Below are 17347 nucleotides of genomic sequence, written 5' to 3'. Positions count from 1 at the left end.
TGCTGCTCCGAAAACCATTGGCCAATAGCTGCATGAGAAGATAGTCTTTTGCGTCGTATCGTTTATTTATGTATCCTTTAAATAAATTGGTGAGGCTATTGTATTAGCATGACATAAAATCTTATAATAGCTCACTCCTGCGATTTTTCCATCTCATGTTAATGTGGACACCACGTGGCTAAAAATCCCAGCTCACTTGAATCGGGACCGATCAATGCTAGTCGGTGGAACCAACTGCACCGAAAGAGAGAGAGAGAGAGAGAGAGTCCTTGGTGCAACCCCATCATGAAGCAAGAATGAGAAAGCATGTCATGAGGTCTACATGTGATCAACTTGAATGTGCAGGACATGTTCTTACAAGGTGTCGAGCGCTTCATCTCAATCATTCCTCTTAATAGAATCACTTGCATATCAAAAACAAAATCTAACCTTAGTTGTAAAAGATGTGTCTCGTATCTTTATGATTCTTCATTTCTTCTCATGCTTTAGTAATGTCCAATAAACTAGAAAAACAACATGAAAGGTAAGAGAAAAGCATGCAACTGGATCAAAGCGGGCTAGTTGCTTTAAACAAGAGATGTGTCCTGAAAGCCCAGAAATTGCATTAATCATAAATAGCTAGCACACAAAAGTTTACAATAGGACCCATCAAGAAAATTAAATTATAGATTGATCCCAACTTTTTGCAAGGAGGATCCCAACAGAAAACAAAAAACACAATCAGGTCTAAACTAGACGCTGCCACTTGCTACACCACGGCCTCTGTAAATGTATGTCCTGTCGCAGCCCGAAGAAGTAGGCAAAGACTTGATGCAGCGAGAACTATATCCCATCTTGGCACTAGGTCAGGGGGAAGAGAAGCGCATGCCCTTCGACCAGCAAAATCAACGGCAACAGTGAGAGCCAGTTTTCCACCGCCATTGTAAACGTTGTAGTCTCACCTTAGACGCCACTAAGAACAAACACCTACCCAAACCGCTAAGTCCAGTTCATCGCTTCTCCTCCCCTTCAACCAACTCCACGATGGCTTCAAAGTAAGAGGACAAGTAACCATGCCTCCACCAAAACTATGAACACGATGAGCTTATTGAAGGAGGCCCATGGGCTAGACACAGAGCTGCACCCACCTCTCTTCCAGCCCGAGGATGAAAAATAGACTTTCTTCCCTTTCTCAAATTGTAAATTTTTGGGGGTTTTATCATTATGCCACTGGTTATGTCCCACTACTTTGTTTTGCCATTAGGAATTTCAACTGCTAAAAAATGCCATCAATTCATTAGCCGCATGCTAAAAAATGCCACTAGATACCATTATTGTCACCTCAAATCTCGTTTACCATGTTATAATGACGAAAATACCTATGGACGAACATGTGAGCCCTTCCTCTATCTCACTACAATAAAGGATGAGTCCGACTTGATCCCAACAACGTTCTTATTTTTCTCTAAAATTATTCGGTTCCTTACTCCTGACAAGTGGGACCCACACCTACCATTTTGAGATAGAGAGCTGACATGTGGGTCTTGAGATATTTTTTCATATAACATGGTCTACGGGTTTGACCTGACAATAACGATGTCTAATGGCATTTTTGAGCAAACATGTAATGAAATGTTGGCATTTTTAGATATCTAATGACATTTTTGAGCAAGCATCTTACAAAACGATGGCATTTTTTAGCAGTTGTAACTTCTAATAGCAAAATTGAATAGTGAGACACAACTATCGGCATAAATGATAAAAGCCCAAAATTTTGAGGTGGTTTGCCCAATGTTAAACCGTGGCCCTTGGATTGTGCACGGACAGTCTTGATCAAAGCGGGCCCATTCCTCTTATCGCACCCTAAACGCTTTTGCCAAAAACCCCAAACCCTAGACACCCGCGCATCCGTCCCGCCGTCCGCCGCGCCTCGTCACTCCGGCGAGCTTCCCACCCAGCCCCCCCCCCCCCCCCCCCCCCCCCGGGTCGCTCCGGTCTCCTCTCTTGCTCGTGTCCCCGCACCACCTCCCCCTCCCGACCAAGATCGCCGCCCTCGTTTGCCGACGCCCTTTGCCGCGACCGGAGGTCCCTTGTCCTCACCGTCCTCGTTCGGCGCCGCCGCGGGCGCCTTAAGGGGAAAGGCGGCGATATGAAGAATCTGAAGCTTGTGACCAGGATCGTGCAGGAGCTCCAGCTCCATCTCGACGGCGAGACCCTTGTCGTATCCGCCATCGACGCCGAGCGCCACCGTGCCTTCTTCGTCTCCTCCGCCAACTTCCTCTATTCCGTTAATCTCCTCGCCTCCACCCAGGTACGGATCCTCAACTCATGAATTCCATTTCATTCTATTGCGACTGCGGGTTCCTGCTTAAATTTTGGAAAGTGTTTACACTTCAAACAGAGTTTATATTCAATTGACCATGGTAATGCTACACTAGTTCATTAGTATATTTCATTTTAAAAAACTCGTCAGTATGTGTGAAAAGATCTTTCAATAGAAAATGTGTTTGTATGTTAGAGAGTGTGTATTCCTGTCTTATTGATTGCCATGCTTTCTTTTCCACAGCAACCTCTGCAATGGAGTAAAACCACTCTAGATTCAGATGTGGAGGAGGTTCTTCTTGAGCCTGGAGATTTCATAGTTGCCATGGATTATCTAATGGAGAAGGAGTCTCTACTCCTTGGTTCAGCGGACGGGTGTCTCTTATTGTATAATGTGGAGGAAAGAACAACCGAAGTTGTAGGAAGATTGGAGGGTGGTGTCAAGACCATTGCATCTAGTCCTGATGGGGCCCTTCTCTCTGTAACAACCGGATTGGGGCAACTGCTCGTCATGACACATGATTGGGAAGTGCTGTTTGAGACTTCTATTGACCCTCAAGTAAGTTTTGCTTATCTGATCTAGCTAAAGATATGGTGTATTCAGTGTGATTATAATGGATGCAGGGATTTGACCCAGTAGAGCAATGTGGTGTGGTTTTTTAGTGTGTTTGTTTTAGTAGGTCTCATGGTAGAATGGTGTGAGTTGGGGAAACATATTGCAAGAGGATTTTCTAGTGTCAGATCCCAGTGCCTTTTTAAGTCTTAAAACACACCGCATTTAATTCATTACTGTTAGAACACATCTCCCGTTGATCTCCATGGATTAGGAGTGTAGTATATATTATCTACTGCTTAAGTTTTAGTCATTGCATGTTGCTATGATGAATGTTATAATATATATAAAAAAAGTGATTTTATGTCTTCTCTATTCTAACATGATTGTTCCCAGAGTGCTTCTGCATGCGAGATCAATACTTCTGATGGTCAGATCCAAAGTTGTGTCTCTTGGAGGGGTGATGGAAAACATTTTGCTACCCTTGGGGGCTTTGATGGTAGCCCTAAAAAACTTACTATTTGGGAACGTGAATCTGGAAAGGTTCATTCTTCTTCAGACACCAGGAATTTCATGGGGCAATCATTAGACTGGATGCCGAGCGGAGCAAAGGTTGTCACTGCCCATGACAGGAAAACAGAGGGAAAGTGTCCTCTCATTGTATTCTATGAGAAGAATGGCTTAGAAAGAAGCCACTTTTCTATTGAAGAACCAGCAGAGGTTGTCATCCAAGCATTAAAATGGAACTGCAACTCTGAACTCCTAGCTGCTCTAGTTTCTTGTGGCCAGTATGATGTTATTAAAATATGGTCCTGCAGCAACAATCACTGGTATTTGAAACAAGAACTGCGCTACACAAAGAATGAGGGGGTGAAGTTCTCTTGGGACCCGACAAAACCGCTGCATCTCATTTGTTGGACACTGGGAGGTGAGGTCATTGCACACAGGTTTGCATGGACTACTGCTGTCAGTGAAACTTCAGTTGCATTAGTTATTGATGGCCCCCGTATCCTTATAACTCCGCTACATTTGGGCCTCATGCCACCCCCTATGTCTCTGTTCTTTCTTGCATTTCCTTGTGCCGTGAATGAGGTTTGTTTTGTATCCAAGAACTCAAAGAACCATTTGACTGCTTATCTTTCAAATGGCAGCTTATGTGTTGTGGAACTTCCGGCAACAGATACATGGGAAAAGTTTGAAGGCAATGGGATAACTGTTGACCCTTGCCATTGTGACTTCAGTTTGAATAACTCTATGCACCTCACATGGATAGATACACGTACCTTAATTGGTATCTGTCGCTTCAGTGATTACTGTTCTTCAACACCTATGAGGTCCAGTGAAGCTGGCAACTTAGAAGAAAAACATGATTCACTGTTCTTTGTCAATGAGATTAAACTTGTATGTTCTGAGGACTGTTTGCCAGGTTCAGTGAGTTCATCTGGTTGGCAAGCTAGAGTATCAAAGAGAATGCCTCTGGAGGGTCCTGTTATTGGAGTCTCCCGAAACCCAGCAAAAGGAGGTTCAGCCTTTATCCAGTTAAGTGGAGGAAAGATTGTTGAATACTGTTCAGAGTTGAGAATGACTGCACCGATACAAAGCGGTGAACTTTGTCCTGATTATGATTTTCCAACATCATGTCCTTCAATGACTGCCGTTCCATGCCATGAAAATGGTGTGGTTCGAACCCTTCTGCTTGGACTTGATGACAGCAGTAAGCTGCACCTGGGCAAAAGGTTATTGAGCAACAACTGCAGCAGCTTCACATTCTATTCCAGTTCTTACGGAGCTACTGAGCAGGTTGTGACCCACTTGCTTGTGACTACTAAGCAGGATCTTTTGTTCATTGTGGACGTCAATGAGATTTTCCTAAAAAACGGCCAAGTGACAATTGATAGCCATGTTAACAACCATCCTCGAGCAAAGCCAAGCAAAGAGCATATCACTGTGTGGGAAAAAGGGGCAAAATTGGTTGGTGTTCTCCATGGTGATGAAGCGGCTGTCATAATTCAAACAACCCGTGGTAACTTAGAGTGTATGTACCCTAGAAAGCTGGTCCTTGTTGCAATTGTCCAGGCACTGGTCCAGAGGCGTTTTAAAGATGCAATGGACATGGTAAGACGTCATCGAATAGATTTCAATATGTTGGTTGATTACTGTGGATGGAAAGCTTTTATCAAGTCAGCAGCAGATTTTGTTAACGAAGTCAATAACCTTAGCCACATCACTGAATTTGTTTGCTCAATTAAGAATGAGAATGTCAGCGGCAAATTGTATGAGGCGTACATATCATTCCCTGAGCAGTGCTCGAGCTCAATGGATAGTGAAAATCTGCATGGCGCCTTGTCAGAGAACAAAGTAACATCTGTACTGATGGCAATCAGAAAAGCCCTTGAGGAACAAATAGAAGAAAGCTCATCAAGAGAACTATGCATACTGACCACTTTGGCGCGTAGCGAACCTCCATTGTTGGAAGAAGCATTGAATAGAATTAAAGTCATTCGAGAACTGGAACTTCATGGGGTTGATGATGGCCGACGGAAGCTTTACCCATCTGCTGAAGAGTCTTTGAAGCACTTGCTTTGGTTAACAGAACCAGAAGCTGTTTTTAATGCTGCTTTGGGACTGTATGATCTGAATCTTGCTGCTATAGTTGCTTTAAATTCCCAAAAAGATCCAAAGGAGTTCCTTCCTTTTCTTAAGGGTCTTGAATGCCTGCCTCCTGCTATTATGAGGTACACAATAGATTTGAAACTTGCAAGATATGAGAGTGCTCTCAGAAACATTGTGTCTGCTGGTAATGAGTATCATGCGGACTGCATGGAACTCCTTAATTCTAACCCTCAGCTGTTCCCACTGGGCCTCCAGTTATTTAGTGACCCAGATAAAAGACATCAAATTCTTGAGGCATGGGGCGACCATCTTTTTGAAGAGAAATGCTTTGGAGAAGCTGCAATAACTTATCAATGCTGCTCATCATATCAGAAATCTTTGAAAGCTTATCATGCCTGTGGGGACTGGAGAGGTGTGTTCACTGTTACAGGCCTTCTGAACTTCACAAAGGAAGAAATTCTTCAACTAGCACAGGAGCTATGTGATGAGTTCCAAGCACTCGGGAAGCCAGGAGATGCCGCCAAAATCGCACTGGAGTATTGTTCAGATGTTGATAGAGGTGTAGGCTGCTACATCATGGCAAGAGAATGGGAAGAGGCTCTTAGAGTGGCTTATATGCACAGCAGGCAGGATCTTGTTGATACTGTTAAAGATGCAGCTCTGGAGTGCGCTGCATTGCTGATATCTGAGTATCAGGAAGGATTGCTGAAGGTGGGTAAATATCTAGCACGCTATGTCGCTGTGCGGCAGAGGAGATTATCTCTCGCAGCTAAACTACAGTCAGAGGACCGATTTATGGATGTCAAAGACGACAACATTTCAGAAGTCAGCTCTAGCTTCAGCGAAATGAGTGCATACACGACAAGGTTTGTAATTCTGCCGTTTTAAGTTCCTAAGTCCTTGTGTAAATGTTCCAATTCCGTCTTCCTTATTTAATGTGATTTTCAAATGCTGTGTGGACAGGTCAACGAAGGAATCGAGCGCTTCTGTCATATCTAGCAGCGCCAGCAAGTCACGAGGGTCAAGGCGTCAAAAGAAAGCTGGCAAGATACGAGCTGGAAGGTAGGTGACTCGTTTTTTTTTTCCGGTTATCAGATTATTGCACTCAAAGCCCTGTTTTGTACTGTTTCCGCTTGTTTGTCTGTCTATCTTGTCGACTCACTAGAAGCACTGTTTCCGCAGTCCTGGGGAGGAGATGGCACTCGTGGAGCATCTCAAGGGGATGTCTCTGGCCACTGGTGCGCAAAAAGAGCTTAGAAGCCTACTTGTAGTTCTAACACAGCTGGGGAAAGAAGATATCGCCCGTCAGGTGCAGCTGGCTGGAGATAATTTTGAGGTGTCGCAGATGGCCGCAGTGAAGCTGGCCGAGGATACAATGTCTACCGACAAGATGGACGAGAATGCCCATACCCTTGAGCATTACACGAAAATGCTGAGAGCGCATCAGCCTGCCGCCGGTGAAACCTCCTCCTGGCGAATCAAAGCCCTGTCGCCGCCTTGACTGGTATGTACTCCAGTTCACTGAGTGAGTGACCATCTTACCGATGACTAATTGCAACCCCATTTTGGAATGGGATAACAACGGCGATGTGATCTTCGAAATATTGCTTCAGGCTTGCCGGCGTGTCGCTGTTGGGACACGGGAGGTTGGCCAGGGCAGCGCATCTGGTACCCAATTGCTGCGTTGATGTTTGCGGTACAACATGTCTCTGTCTGGCGGATAGTTACGTCCCAACATGTTTCAGCAATTTTGTAGCTGTATCATGTATCGTTGATACCAAAGTTTATGCCATCGGTCTATCACAAGTATAGTGATATGTTTGTTTGTGTACCAACAGTTGATTATTTTTGGCAGAAATGAAGCATGTAATGAAGAACCGTTTAAAGCTTGTTTATGCCAACTTAGACAAGGAGAACCGTTTAAATCTTGTGTCGTGTGCAGCCCGACCGTAGTAACCAACAGATGCCAGTAGTTTAAAAAAAGAGGATACCAATAAACAACCGTTTAAAGCTTGTTTATGCCAACTTAGACAAGGAGAACCGTTTAAATCTTGTGTCGTGTGCAGCCCGACCGTAGTAACCAACAGATGCCAGTAGTTTAAAAAAAGAGGATACCAATAAACAAGCGTTCAGTCTTCAGTGCATTTAAAGGGCAAGTCACAACAATACAAACACAACAGAATAAAATTATTGGCATACAATACAAAGTAATCGATATTTGGTATTGCAACTACACCCTGAACAAGAGAAAAGGTTCAACAGGCCCACAAGGGAATCCTCTGTTTGAAGTTTTTGGCATCACTGTAACAATGAGACTATTCAGCTGTAGGAAACAACATGAGCAGTTTTCTGCCATATCCGCACTTGTTGGCCCACAAGGTGATGTAACTATGTATCCACAATTGGCAAAGCTGCCTCGGTAAAACAGTGTACAAGCGCCCCCCAACGTTCTCCCTAAATCTGCGCCCAATGGAGGCCTCTCTCATCCATTTCCAAGTATCGCAAGCCATTCATCGCTTCGAGAACATTCCTTGAGTTAATGAGGAAAAATCATACTCTTTGCCTGATTGAGATGGCAAGGTAGAAGAGGTAGGGGTGGATGCGCTCTTGTTAGCACCTGCCGTTGTGGCCCCATTTGCTGGCATGCTGCAAACCCACAGGTGGCATCAGAAAACAAAATGTAAAACCTGCTTTCATATCTAGTACTCCCTCTGTAAAGAAATATAAGAGGGAACGCTGAAGTATGGAACGGTCACAAACTCTTAAAAGATAACAAAACTTACCCGGGCGAACCAAAACCGAAGTTCCCAGAAAAGAAGTCCTGATTGTTGTTCACAGCCTGCCAAACAGTAGACCGAATAGAAAAACAGATGAAACAAACAATATAACTAACATTCTAATGCACATATATCTAAATATTATCTACAAGTCGTCACCTTGGCGACACCATTCTGTGGTGCTGCTGCTGGAATAGACGCAGGGTTTTGATAACCTAGATTTGGCCAGCTATGGGAAGGCAAGCTTCCATTAGGGGCATTAGAACCATTGGTATTTAGCACACTGGCATTTCCCGGAACCATTTGGGGTGCATTCCCCGGAGCCATTTGGGGTGCATTTCCAGATTTAAGAGCAGCCATCAGTAAAGCTTGTTGCTGGGTCATAAAAGCAAGCTGCTGCTGATGGATAGCAAATGGTGATACCATATTCGACTGCAAAAAAAAACATTTCTTTAGGTAAAGCCTACATGTGCTCTTGTGGTCAGAGCCATTTCAAATAAACATACAAGTAGTGCGAGGAGTGCATGTGCTGACCTTCTCAAACAGACTCATGATATCCGTCTGTGGGTTTGATTTGGAAGCAACTGGAGCTGAAGACGCTGCCACAGCTGGCGAGTCTTTAAATAAGTCTTCGATTCCCGATGTAGACTGGACCTTACTTTCTACTGGCTTAGCAGTACCCTTTTTCTCGGAGTTAGGTGCTGGTTCTGCAGCTGAATAATTTTAATATCCATGAGGAATGCAAAACAAATTGACATGGCAATCCAAAAACATGGTATCTCCACTAAGTGTACAAAATAAACACGATGCAGTGCTCATGACAAGAGAATAATTTCACTCAAAAAGTTACTCATAAGAGCTTACACTGGAAGCCATCCCAAGCACTATCGTCGTTGGAAGATGACTCTGATTCTTTCTCAGTTGTTCCGTCCATTGATAACATGTTAAAGAGGTCAATGGCATAGTCAACTTTAGGAGGGGGTGCAACCGATGGCTGATGAACTTTTGGGGGTGTCACATCAACTTTAGCAGGAGATTTTGCTGGCTGAGGAGGCGAAGCAACCTTGGGAACTGGTAGTTCTGCTTTTGGCTGAGGTGATGCCTATTTTCCAGATAAAAACTCAAGGTTATCAGCAGAAGAAAACTTTGTTCAATAGGATACAGTGAATTAAAAAAAAACATAGTTCAAAAAAGCGCTAGGCGTTAATTGTGCGTTTTGCCACCGCCTTGCGCTTTACTGACCAAAGCGCATGCTTATGCGCAGTTATGCACAGATTACGCGTAGTTATGCGCAATGCGTTTTGCCAACGCCTAGAGCCTAGGCGCGCTTAAGCGCTCGCTTAGGCTTTGTACAATGGGAGGTGCTTAGAGAAATAAACCAGACTTTCCTTAAGCACCGGTGCTTATTTGTACAGGGTAGACGCTTAACTAAGCGTCTCTCCTGTAGAAATAGGCACCGGTGCTTCAGAAAATCTCGGTTTATTTTTCTAAGCATCTCCCATTGTACAAGGCCTTAGGCGCGCCTTTTTTAACTATGAAAAAAACTAAGCAGAGACCCCGAGATTACTTGAAGTAGATGTGATCAAATGCATATAACAAACCCTATATAAGAGCTTACAGGTCTTTCTTCATTTAAGATTACATATTTAGACTGTTGATATTAATTAAGAAACTTGCAACAGATAATAACCCGGATTTTTTTTAACATACATAGTAACAAGAATTTTGCAACATGAATTATTAACATTTCATCATTAGAAAAATAAATACCAAGGCCATCAAGGCCAGGTGCCAACGAATTAATAGTTGCATAGTAAAAGCTTGTGGTAGTACAAAAGAGTTACTTGTGTGTGCATCCTAGAAGCCACTGGAACAGTTCTTTTCGTAGCAGCTGGTGAAACACGGTGTTGCTCAAAAGAAGGTTTTTGAGCGTGCCCACCCCTGTTAGCATGACTGGCCTGAGATTCAGAGCTCTTCTCATCTCGAGCACCAGAGGGCAGTTTTGATGTTCCATTCCTCGGTATCCACCTCTTGTCCTCGTATCTATATTTCAGACATGATGTTACTTACATTATATGAAAAGTACAGAGAACACGTTATGCTAGATAGAAAGAGCAGGAATGAATCATACTTTGCACGGATGAAGTTTTCTATCCCAACCCTGTCATAATTAGGGGGCAGCTCTGCTTCCCAATAGCCATTTGCCTTTTCATTTCCCATTGCTGCAAGAACATGAATACAATTATCGCATTAAGTGAAATCATGGTTTCGTTAACGAAAGTTTGCATTTAGAAATTCCAGGAGAGAGTAATCCATACATTGAATAAATGCAACTTGCTCTGGCAACCATGTATCCAGAGTAGCAGACCTTACCTGCATCAGGAAGAAATGTTTTGTAAGAATGAAAAAAAAAAACTGAATGCTGCCTAATCTCTTAAATGTACATAATACAGCAGACAAGATGAAAGGAAGAAAACATATGATGTAAAGAATTGAACATAAGGAACAGCTCAAGAACTGTTGATGTTCTCTCCTGGTAAGTACACTTTTGGTTTCTGCTCAACAAAATTGTACTGAAATGCCACAAGACCAAAGTAAAGGAAATAATAACCTAAAGAAACATAAGCATATTAATGCTCAAAATCAAAGAAAAAGAGAATGGCCTACAATATGTGGTATGATGGGGCTAAGCTAATCCACTGAAACTGAGTTGTGGCACATGATGACCACTTTATTGGGTTGTATTATGATACGTTTACATCAACTCCGTTTACCTATTAGCAGGCAATGAGTTTAAAACGTTTGATAAAGAACCCTAGCATGCCCAGATTGTCCTGAAAGTGGTTCACCTCAAGCCAGACATCACCATTGCGGCTTCTACTAAGTTTTGTCAGAACAACTCAATGAAGGACAAAGCTTTTCCGGCGAGAGTGGAGTCGGAAAAAGAAGCAGTTAACTGATGCAAATGATTAGTCACTGACCTTTGATATGTGTACCCCAAGGCTTCTATGAATTCCAGAACACTGCATGCATACGAAGATCCCAATATTGACACTTGCCCATCGAGGACCCCTGCAGCATGAGCAAAGTGTTAGCAATTGTTGAGTAGAACAAGAATTGTGAGCATAAGTGTCGATCCGCAATGAATGCATATAAATGGAACTCAAAGCATCTGCACATGTGAACGGAGATAGAGGGAAAAGACTAGCCTAAAAGGCAACTATAACTGAACAATGTCATTTCAACATCTTTCTCCACAGATTGCAGTTGCACATGTCTAGATACAAGCACTAATGATACATCCGCGCGATAAACCTATTCCCACATGCATAATATAGGCCAAACTTCAGATATTAAATCTTGAAACACAAGGTAAGGCATAAAATAACTACTATAGCATTAACTCTATAACATAACACAGATCAACAAACAGAACTGACCACTAAAATGTCCAATTCATGAATCAAACAGCTGCCTACCAAAATAGGCCATGTCAAATCTATCGATAACATAAATTTTGTCCGACCCATCAATAGATACGTTAAAAATAACCAATTGCATAGGACCACTCACTTTGACTTGCAGTCTGCACATTCTCTGTTCTCCGGCAACCGCAGAAGGCCTTCCAATATCTGGAAATAAATGTAGACAAAGAATGACAATGGGTCATAAACGCTACGCGACAAACATGAGTAACAGAAGAGTGTGATTGCAACATAAGCACATATGCTGTCGCTTCCTTTTAGCTCACGTGACATCAAAGATAGCCGGTGAGATTGCTGACACGATGTTATAAACCTTCTGTTCCACAATACGCAACACAAATATAGGAGGCACAAAATTGAAGTGGTATTTGATTGGAATCTACGCCATGCTTGTCCTTATTCAGCACCGTAGACATACTAACATACTAGAGTGCTACTACACCGTAGACATACATAATAGAGTGCTCCTGCTCCTACTCTATCCAACGGGAGGGTATTACTCAAGTTTTGTCGCCCGGGGAATATGAGCAACAGATACTATGAAGCAGCATATGAGCAAGCATTGCGCCTTCTCTGTAATCCCACCCAGGAGACGGAAATCCGTAACGGAGCGATGAAATTTACAGCCAAACGGCCGAATGGCGATTCCCATATCTCAACCGGCTTCGACGAGGCCGTCTGACGGAGCTGCCTAACGCAAAAACCAGCAACCGCGTCCGGTTCCTCGATATCCCGGTCATCAGAGCGCGGCGAAGCGAACCTCGGATCTGCTCCTTGTCAGGAACCGCAAAACCAATCGCAGATCCACGCCGTCGCGGATCCCGAATCCCGCCCGAAAAGAGGAGCTGCGCGTCCCGTCGGTTCTGTTTTGATTCCCGGTCCATTCGAAGCAGCAGCGTGCGGCTCCGATCTAATGATGGTGGTGTCGAGAGGGGGAGAGGGGAACAGTGGCGACGAGACGGACCTTCTTGTGCCTGGCGTTGAGCTCCTTGGAGACGGAGGCCTTCTCGTTCATGGCTGATCGCCGGATCCTCAGACCGGGAGGGGGGATCGCAGGGATTCGGGCTCGGGCTCCCTCTCTCGCTCTCTCTCCTCCCTGTTTTTGCCGCGTCGTGGGGGAGGGAGGAGAGATGTGCAGAGGAGAGGGAGGGATCTGTGCGTCTCCTCCCGGCTTGACCTTCCTCGCTCGCGTTTCCCCTCTCTCTCTCTCTCTCTCTGAGTAGTTTTTTCTGTTGAAAAAAAAACTTGTTTTTGTTCACGAGATTATATTTTTGTGTGTGGTGCGGTAATGACGGTGCTGTGAGGGTCTGCTGGCCTAACCACGGCACGACAGACCACGATTACAAACCAAGAAAGGAGCATTTGTTTATTATATAGTACTCGTTGCATTCACACTTGCAATTGCACCGACCAGTGTAAACCACGTCAGTTGGAATAGCGCTACCATTTTGCTCTGGTCCACAAATATGGAAATGGAAAAGGAACCATGAAGATGACACCAGCACACGCGCGCACTAGCCACCTGCCTCGACACGCCTTCGATAGTCAACTTCCTCGTTTTTGTGATGATATTTGAGATGTGCGTGTCTGAGTCATGTTTATCCTCGGGTTTTTAGGGTGTTAGTATATCTTCGATTATTAATATCTGAATTATTGTTTTGCGCCGCACCACTGTTATTGTTTTTTAGAAAATTGATACAAGAAACATCCGTTTTTAATAAATTAATAAAGCCAACATCGGCTAGAGTAGCAGAGAGTTATAGGTTACATAACTGAATAAAAGCGTTGGATACAACTTGTGACTCAAAAAAATCGCTAAAATAGAAATGAAACAACCATGGCAAGCTCAAGAGCTCTTGTGAACAACATGAAGGTGTTTGATCTTGTTAAGGATGGTGGCCTCCGCTTCGTTGTCCTTCCTCTTCCTTAGAGGGGCACCATTGCTGGAAAAAAATTGAAGATATAATCAGCGGGGTGAGCATGAATGGTTCCCTTAATGGCAAGTTTGTTACGGGTAGTTTATAGCGTCCAGGCTAAAGCACTAAACGTTCTCCAGGCTAGGCGACCATGTTGGCCACGAACGTTACGCAAGAGCACAAGCGCTAGCACCATCGAATTCGGGTGCCAAGTTTGTCCAAAACATTCCGGGACGTAGCTCCAAATCTAGCAAGGACGCATTGGAAAAGGATGTGATTAATGTCCTCCAAGGACCCACATAGAGCGCAGCTGCCGTTGCCCGACCCGTGACGTTTTTGGAGGTTCAGAGCCAAGGGGAGGTGGTCCAAGGCAGCTTGTCAAAGGAAGATACAAACTTCAAGGGGCACACGTGTGGCCCATGAAGGTTTGGCAAAACAAACTCTGGGCCCTCGCACCAGCTTGGCATAAGCAAACTTGACCAAGAAGCCACCCGAGGCCTCCAGCTCCGAGGTGATCATGTCTCGGTTCGGGCTGAGCGATTCATGTTCGATCAAAGAACTCATATTGTCCAAGGAATTAGCTTCCGCCGTCCATAGAGATCACAAACAACGATGATGGTCGAACCAGAGGAAAAAATCATCGCTAAATAGCTCATGAGGTTCTGTGGCGATTACAAACAGAGAAGGATACATCGTAAATAGGGATTTGTCCGCAATCCATTTCGGCAGCCAAAATTCAGTGCCCTTCTCATTCCCTATCAAGAATTTGGCTCCTAAATTAAATATCTCCTTACATCTCTGGATCTCATTCCATATTTGTGTGGCCTCAACATTGCACGCAAAGGAGTATGTTCGGGAAGATTTGACTTTAAGAATAAGATCCCACAACTCGTTGTCGTTTTGCGAGATTTTTCAAAACCACTTAGTAACTAGGGCTAGGTTCATCTGTCTAGAGTTGGAAATTCCGAGACCTCTTTGGTTTTCTAGGTCTACATAGATCAACCTATCTGACCATGTGGTACTTATGTTTTTTAGCGCCAGCGTCCCAGAAAAATCAAGCATGAACTTTATCAAATTTCGCATGAACCCCCTCTCCCAGAATGAAAACGCGCATAGCGAAAGTAGGAATGGCCGAGAGGCACGCGTTAGTAAGAGTTAGCTTAGTGATGCCCTACAAGTGCACAAGGTTTTTGTAGAAATTTCGCCATAAGTAAGGTTTATCGATCCCACAAGAAGCGAGTAGGAAGGCACCATAAACCCCACAACTACTTTGTCACTTACACAGTTTCGTGCACACACAAACCGAAGTCTGAATACTTCACTAGGTTGCTAGGAAGACAAATAAAAAGGGAGTGTTTACTAAACTACTGATGAAAAGATAAAAGACAAGTAAAAGGGAACTAAACTAAGTGAAGCGGTGTTTGAGCAGTAAACGCTCTCAAGGGATCTAGATTCATTACCACACATATGACGCTGACAACACATGTGAAAGCATAGCTCTACGTTCGTATCACTAATCCACTCAAAATTATTTCGCGTTTGTATCACGCATCCCCATGATACTTTTCCAACGTATCTATAATTTTTGATTGTTTCATGCTATATATCATCAATCTTGTATGCTTTATATGTCATTTTATATTATTTTTATGGACTAACCTATTAACTCGGTGTCTAGTGTCAGTTCATGTTTTTTTGCCTACTTCTTTGTTTTCGTACAAAAAACATACCAAATAAAGTCCAAACATGATGAAATTTTACGGTGATTTTTTTTGAACCATACGAGACCCTAGAAGGTTAGGGGAGGCACCAGACGATGATTGAGGAGGGCACAAGCTTAGGTGGCGTGCCCCGGGAGGGTGCGCCATGTGTGCTTGTGGGCCCATCGTGGCTCCGTTTGCCCTAATTCCAACTCTATAAATTCAGAAAGATTCAAAAAACCCCAGAGCGAGAGCCGAAACAATTCTTCCGCTGCCGCAAGTCTCTGTTCTTCCACCATCCCATCTGAAGGCCTTCGTTGATACTATGACGGAGGGGGAAACCATTGTGGAGGCAATCTTCGTCAACCTTACTGCCTCCATGATGATGTGTGAGTAGTTTCTAGGGGACCTACGGGTCCATAGCAGTAGCTAGATGGCTTTCTCTCTCTTTGATCTTCAGTACAATGATCTCTTCGGAGATCTATTCGATGTAACTTTTGGGGTGCGTTTGTTGGGATCCGATGAATTGTGGGTTTATGATCAGATTATCCATTGAAAGTATTTGAGTCTTTTTCTGAGATTTATCTATGTGTGATTGTATAGCTATGTATGCTTTTCGATCTACGAGTCTTCTTTGGCCAATTAGATGATTATATCTTCAGATGGAGTGGTGCATAGTAGTGGGTTCAATCTTGTGGTGTCCTTACTCTGTGACATGAGGAGTTGCAAGGCACGTATTGCATTCACTGGTACAGCGACGTGCTAAACAAACTGTCGGAAGTACATACCAAATTATTGGGTTCACTGGCATTTGGAATGTACATACCTACGGAAATGATTTCTGGGATTCACCATGTGGGATGTACATACCTACGGAAATGATTTCTGGGATTCACTGTGTGCGATGTACATACCTACGAAAATGATTTCTGGGATTCACCATGTGGGATGTACATACCTACGAAAATGATTTCTGGGATTCACCGTGTGGGATGTACATACCTACGGAAATGATTTTCTCGGATTACCGTGTGGGATGTACATACCTACGGAAATGATTGGGTTTCGATGCCTCGCCCGATCGCACACGACCCCAGCCTGGGTCCCAGGAGGGCCTATCCCCGACGATTTCTGGGTCGTGTGGGAAGGACCCCCCTATCGCCCACACTCACTTCCGTAGATATGTACATCCCACATGGTGAATCCCAGAAATCATTTCCGTAGGTATGTACATCCCACATGGTGAATCCCATAAATCATTTCCGTAGGTATGTACATCCCACACAGTGAATCCCAGAAATCATTTCCGTAGGTATGTACATCCCACACGGTGAATCCCAAAAAATCATTTCCGTAGGTATGTACATCCCACACAGTTCTTTGTGAAAACGTTTGTGCAATGTGGCCTAACGCAAACAGTTCGCTCCTGGAAGCCGTGTGTGATTGTTAGTTGATCGAACACGCCTACTTTCTAGAAACCGTGCAGGTTGTTTGAGTTCATCGCCCACGGTGCTGTCTAAGTAACCGTTTGCAATAGAAAACCCCAATAAACAGTGTAATTAGCCTATTATTGATAATCCATGTACTAATCAAACTGATATTTCTTATAAAACACGCCAGATATTTCATATCCGTATAAAAGCAACCAGGATTTCATAATCGAATTACATCAGATAGCTTCGGCACTCAGTTACGCCATTACACAACAACACCAAGTTTCACATGCAGCATAAAAAACCTTTAGAAAGTAGCATCATACACGGTAAATAGACGGATGAATCTCATCTGGGAAACTGCAGAAGCGGAAGGCAAATATTGAGCCTTCAGTGATGTTGAATGTCCTTGCAACTTTAGGCCAGTGGCTATGGATAATTGCCCGCCCAACCTTCGTCCTCTTCAGCAAGACTTCAATATTATACCATGGGTGTTGAATGAATACCTTCCTCGCCTCTTGACCATGCAGGTGGTTTGAGAGGTAATCATCGGTGAACTGCTTTGAAAA

At 43.8% G+C, this 17347-nt stretch overlaps 2 protein-coding genes across 3 annotated transcripts; one reads left to right on the top strand and one right to left on the bottom strand.

The window, feature by feature from the left end:
• Positions 1–1870: 1870 nt before the first annotated feature.
• Positions 1871–7392, top strand: LOC109735985 (elongator complex protein 1). Of its 2 annotated transcripts, none has more exons than XM_020295185.4 (6): positions 1871–2290; positions 2546–2860; positions 3251–6333; positions 6431–6529; positions 6650–6971; positions 7081–7392. In XM_020295185.4, exons 1-5 carry the CDS (start codon positions 2129–2131, stop codon positions 6966–6968), a joined length of 3978 nt encoding a protein of 1325 aa, XP_020150774.1. In that variant the 5' UTR covers positions 1871–2128; the 3' UTR covers positions 6969–6971; positions 7081–7392. The 2 variants fall into 2 exon arrangements, with proteins under 2 accessions (XP_020150774.1, XP_020150775.1); XM_020295186.4 differs by having other exon boundaries at positions 1888–2290; positions 6650–6992.
• Positions 7393–7579: 187 nt separating this feature from the next.
• On the bottom strand, positions 7580–13073 carry LOC109735984 (ADP-ribosylation factor GTPase-activating protein AGD5). The gene is made up of 11 exons (XM_020295184.3): positions 12694–13073; positions 11818–11876; positions 11226–11316; positions 10563–10617; positions 10376–10466; positions 10089–10287; positions 9109–9346; positions 8779–8957; positions 8404–8676; positions 8251–8306; positions 7580–8113 (listed from the first exon to the last, which is right to left on the bottom strand). The coding sequence occupies exons 1-11, from the start codon at positions 12742–12744 to the stop codon at positions 7978–7980; spliced, it is 1428 nt and encodes a 475-aa protein (XP_020150773.1). The 5' UTR covers positions 12745–13073; the 3' UTR covers positions 7580–7977.
• Between the last annotated feature and the right edge of the window lie 4274 nt (positions 13074–17347).

This window comes from Aegilops tauschii, chromosome 2 (genome assembly GCF_002575655.3).
Source record: "Aegilops tauschii subsp. strangulata cultivar AL8/78 chromosome 2, Aet v6.0, whole genome shotgun sequence".
NCBI classification, from domain to species: domain Eukaryota; kingdom Viridiplantae; phylum Streptophyta; class Magnoliopsida; order Poales; family Poaceae; genus Aegilops; species Aegilops tauschii.
This window is presented reverse-complemented; position numbering and strand designations above follow the sequence as displayed.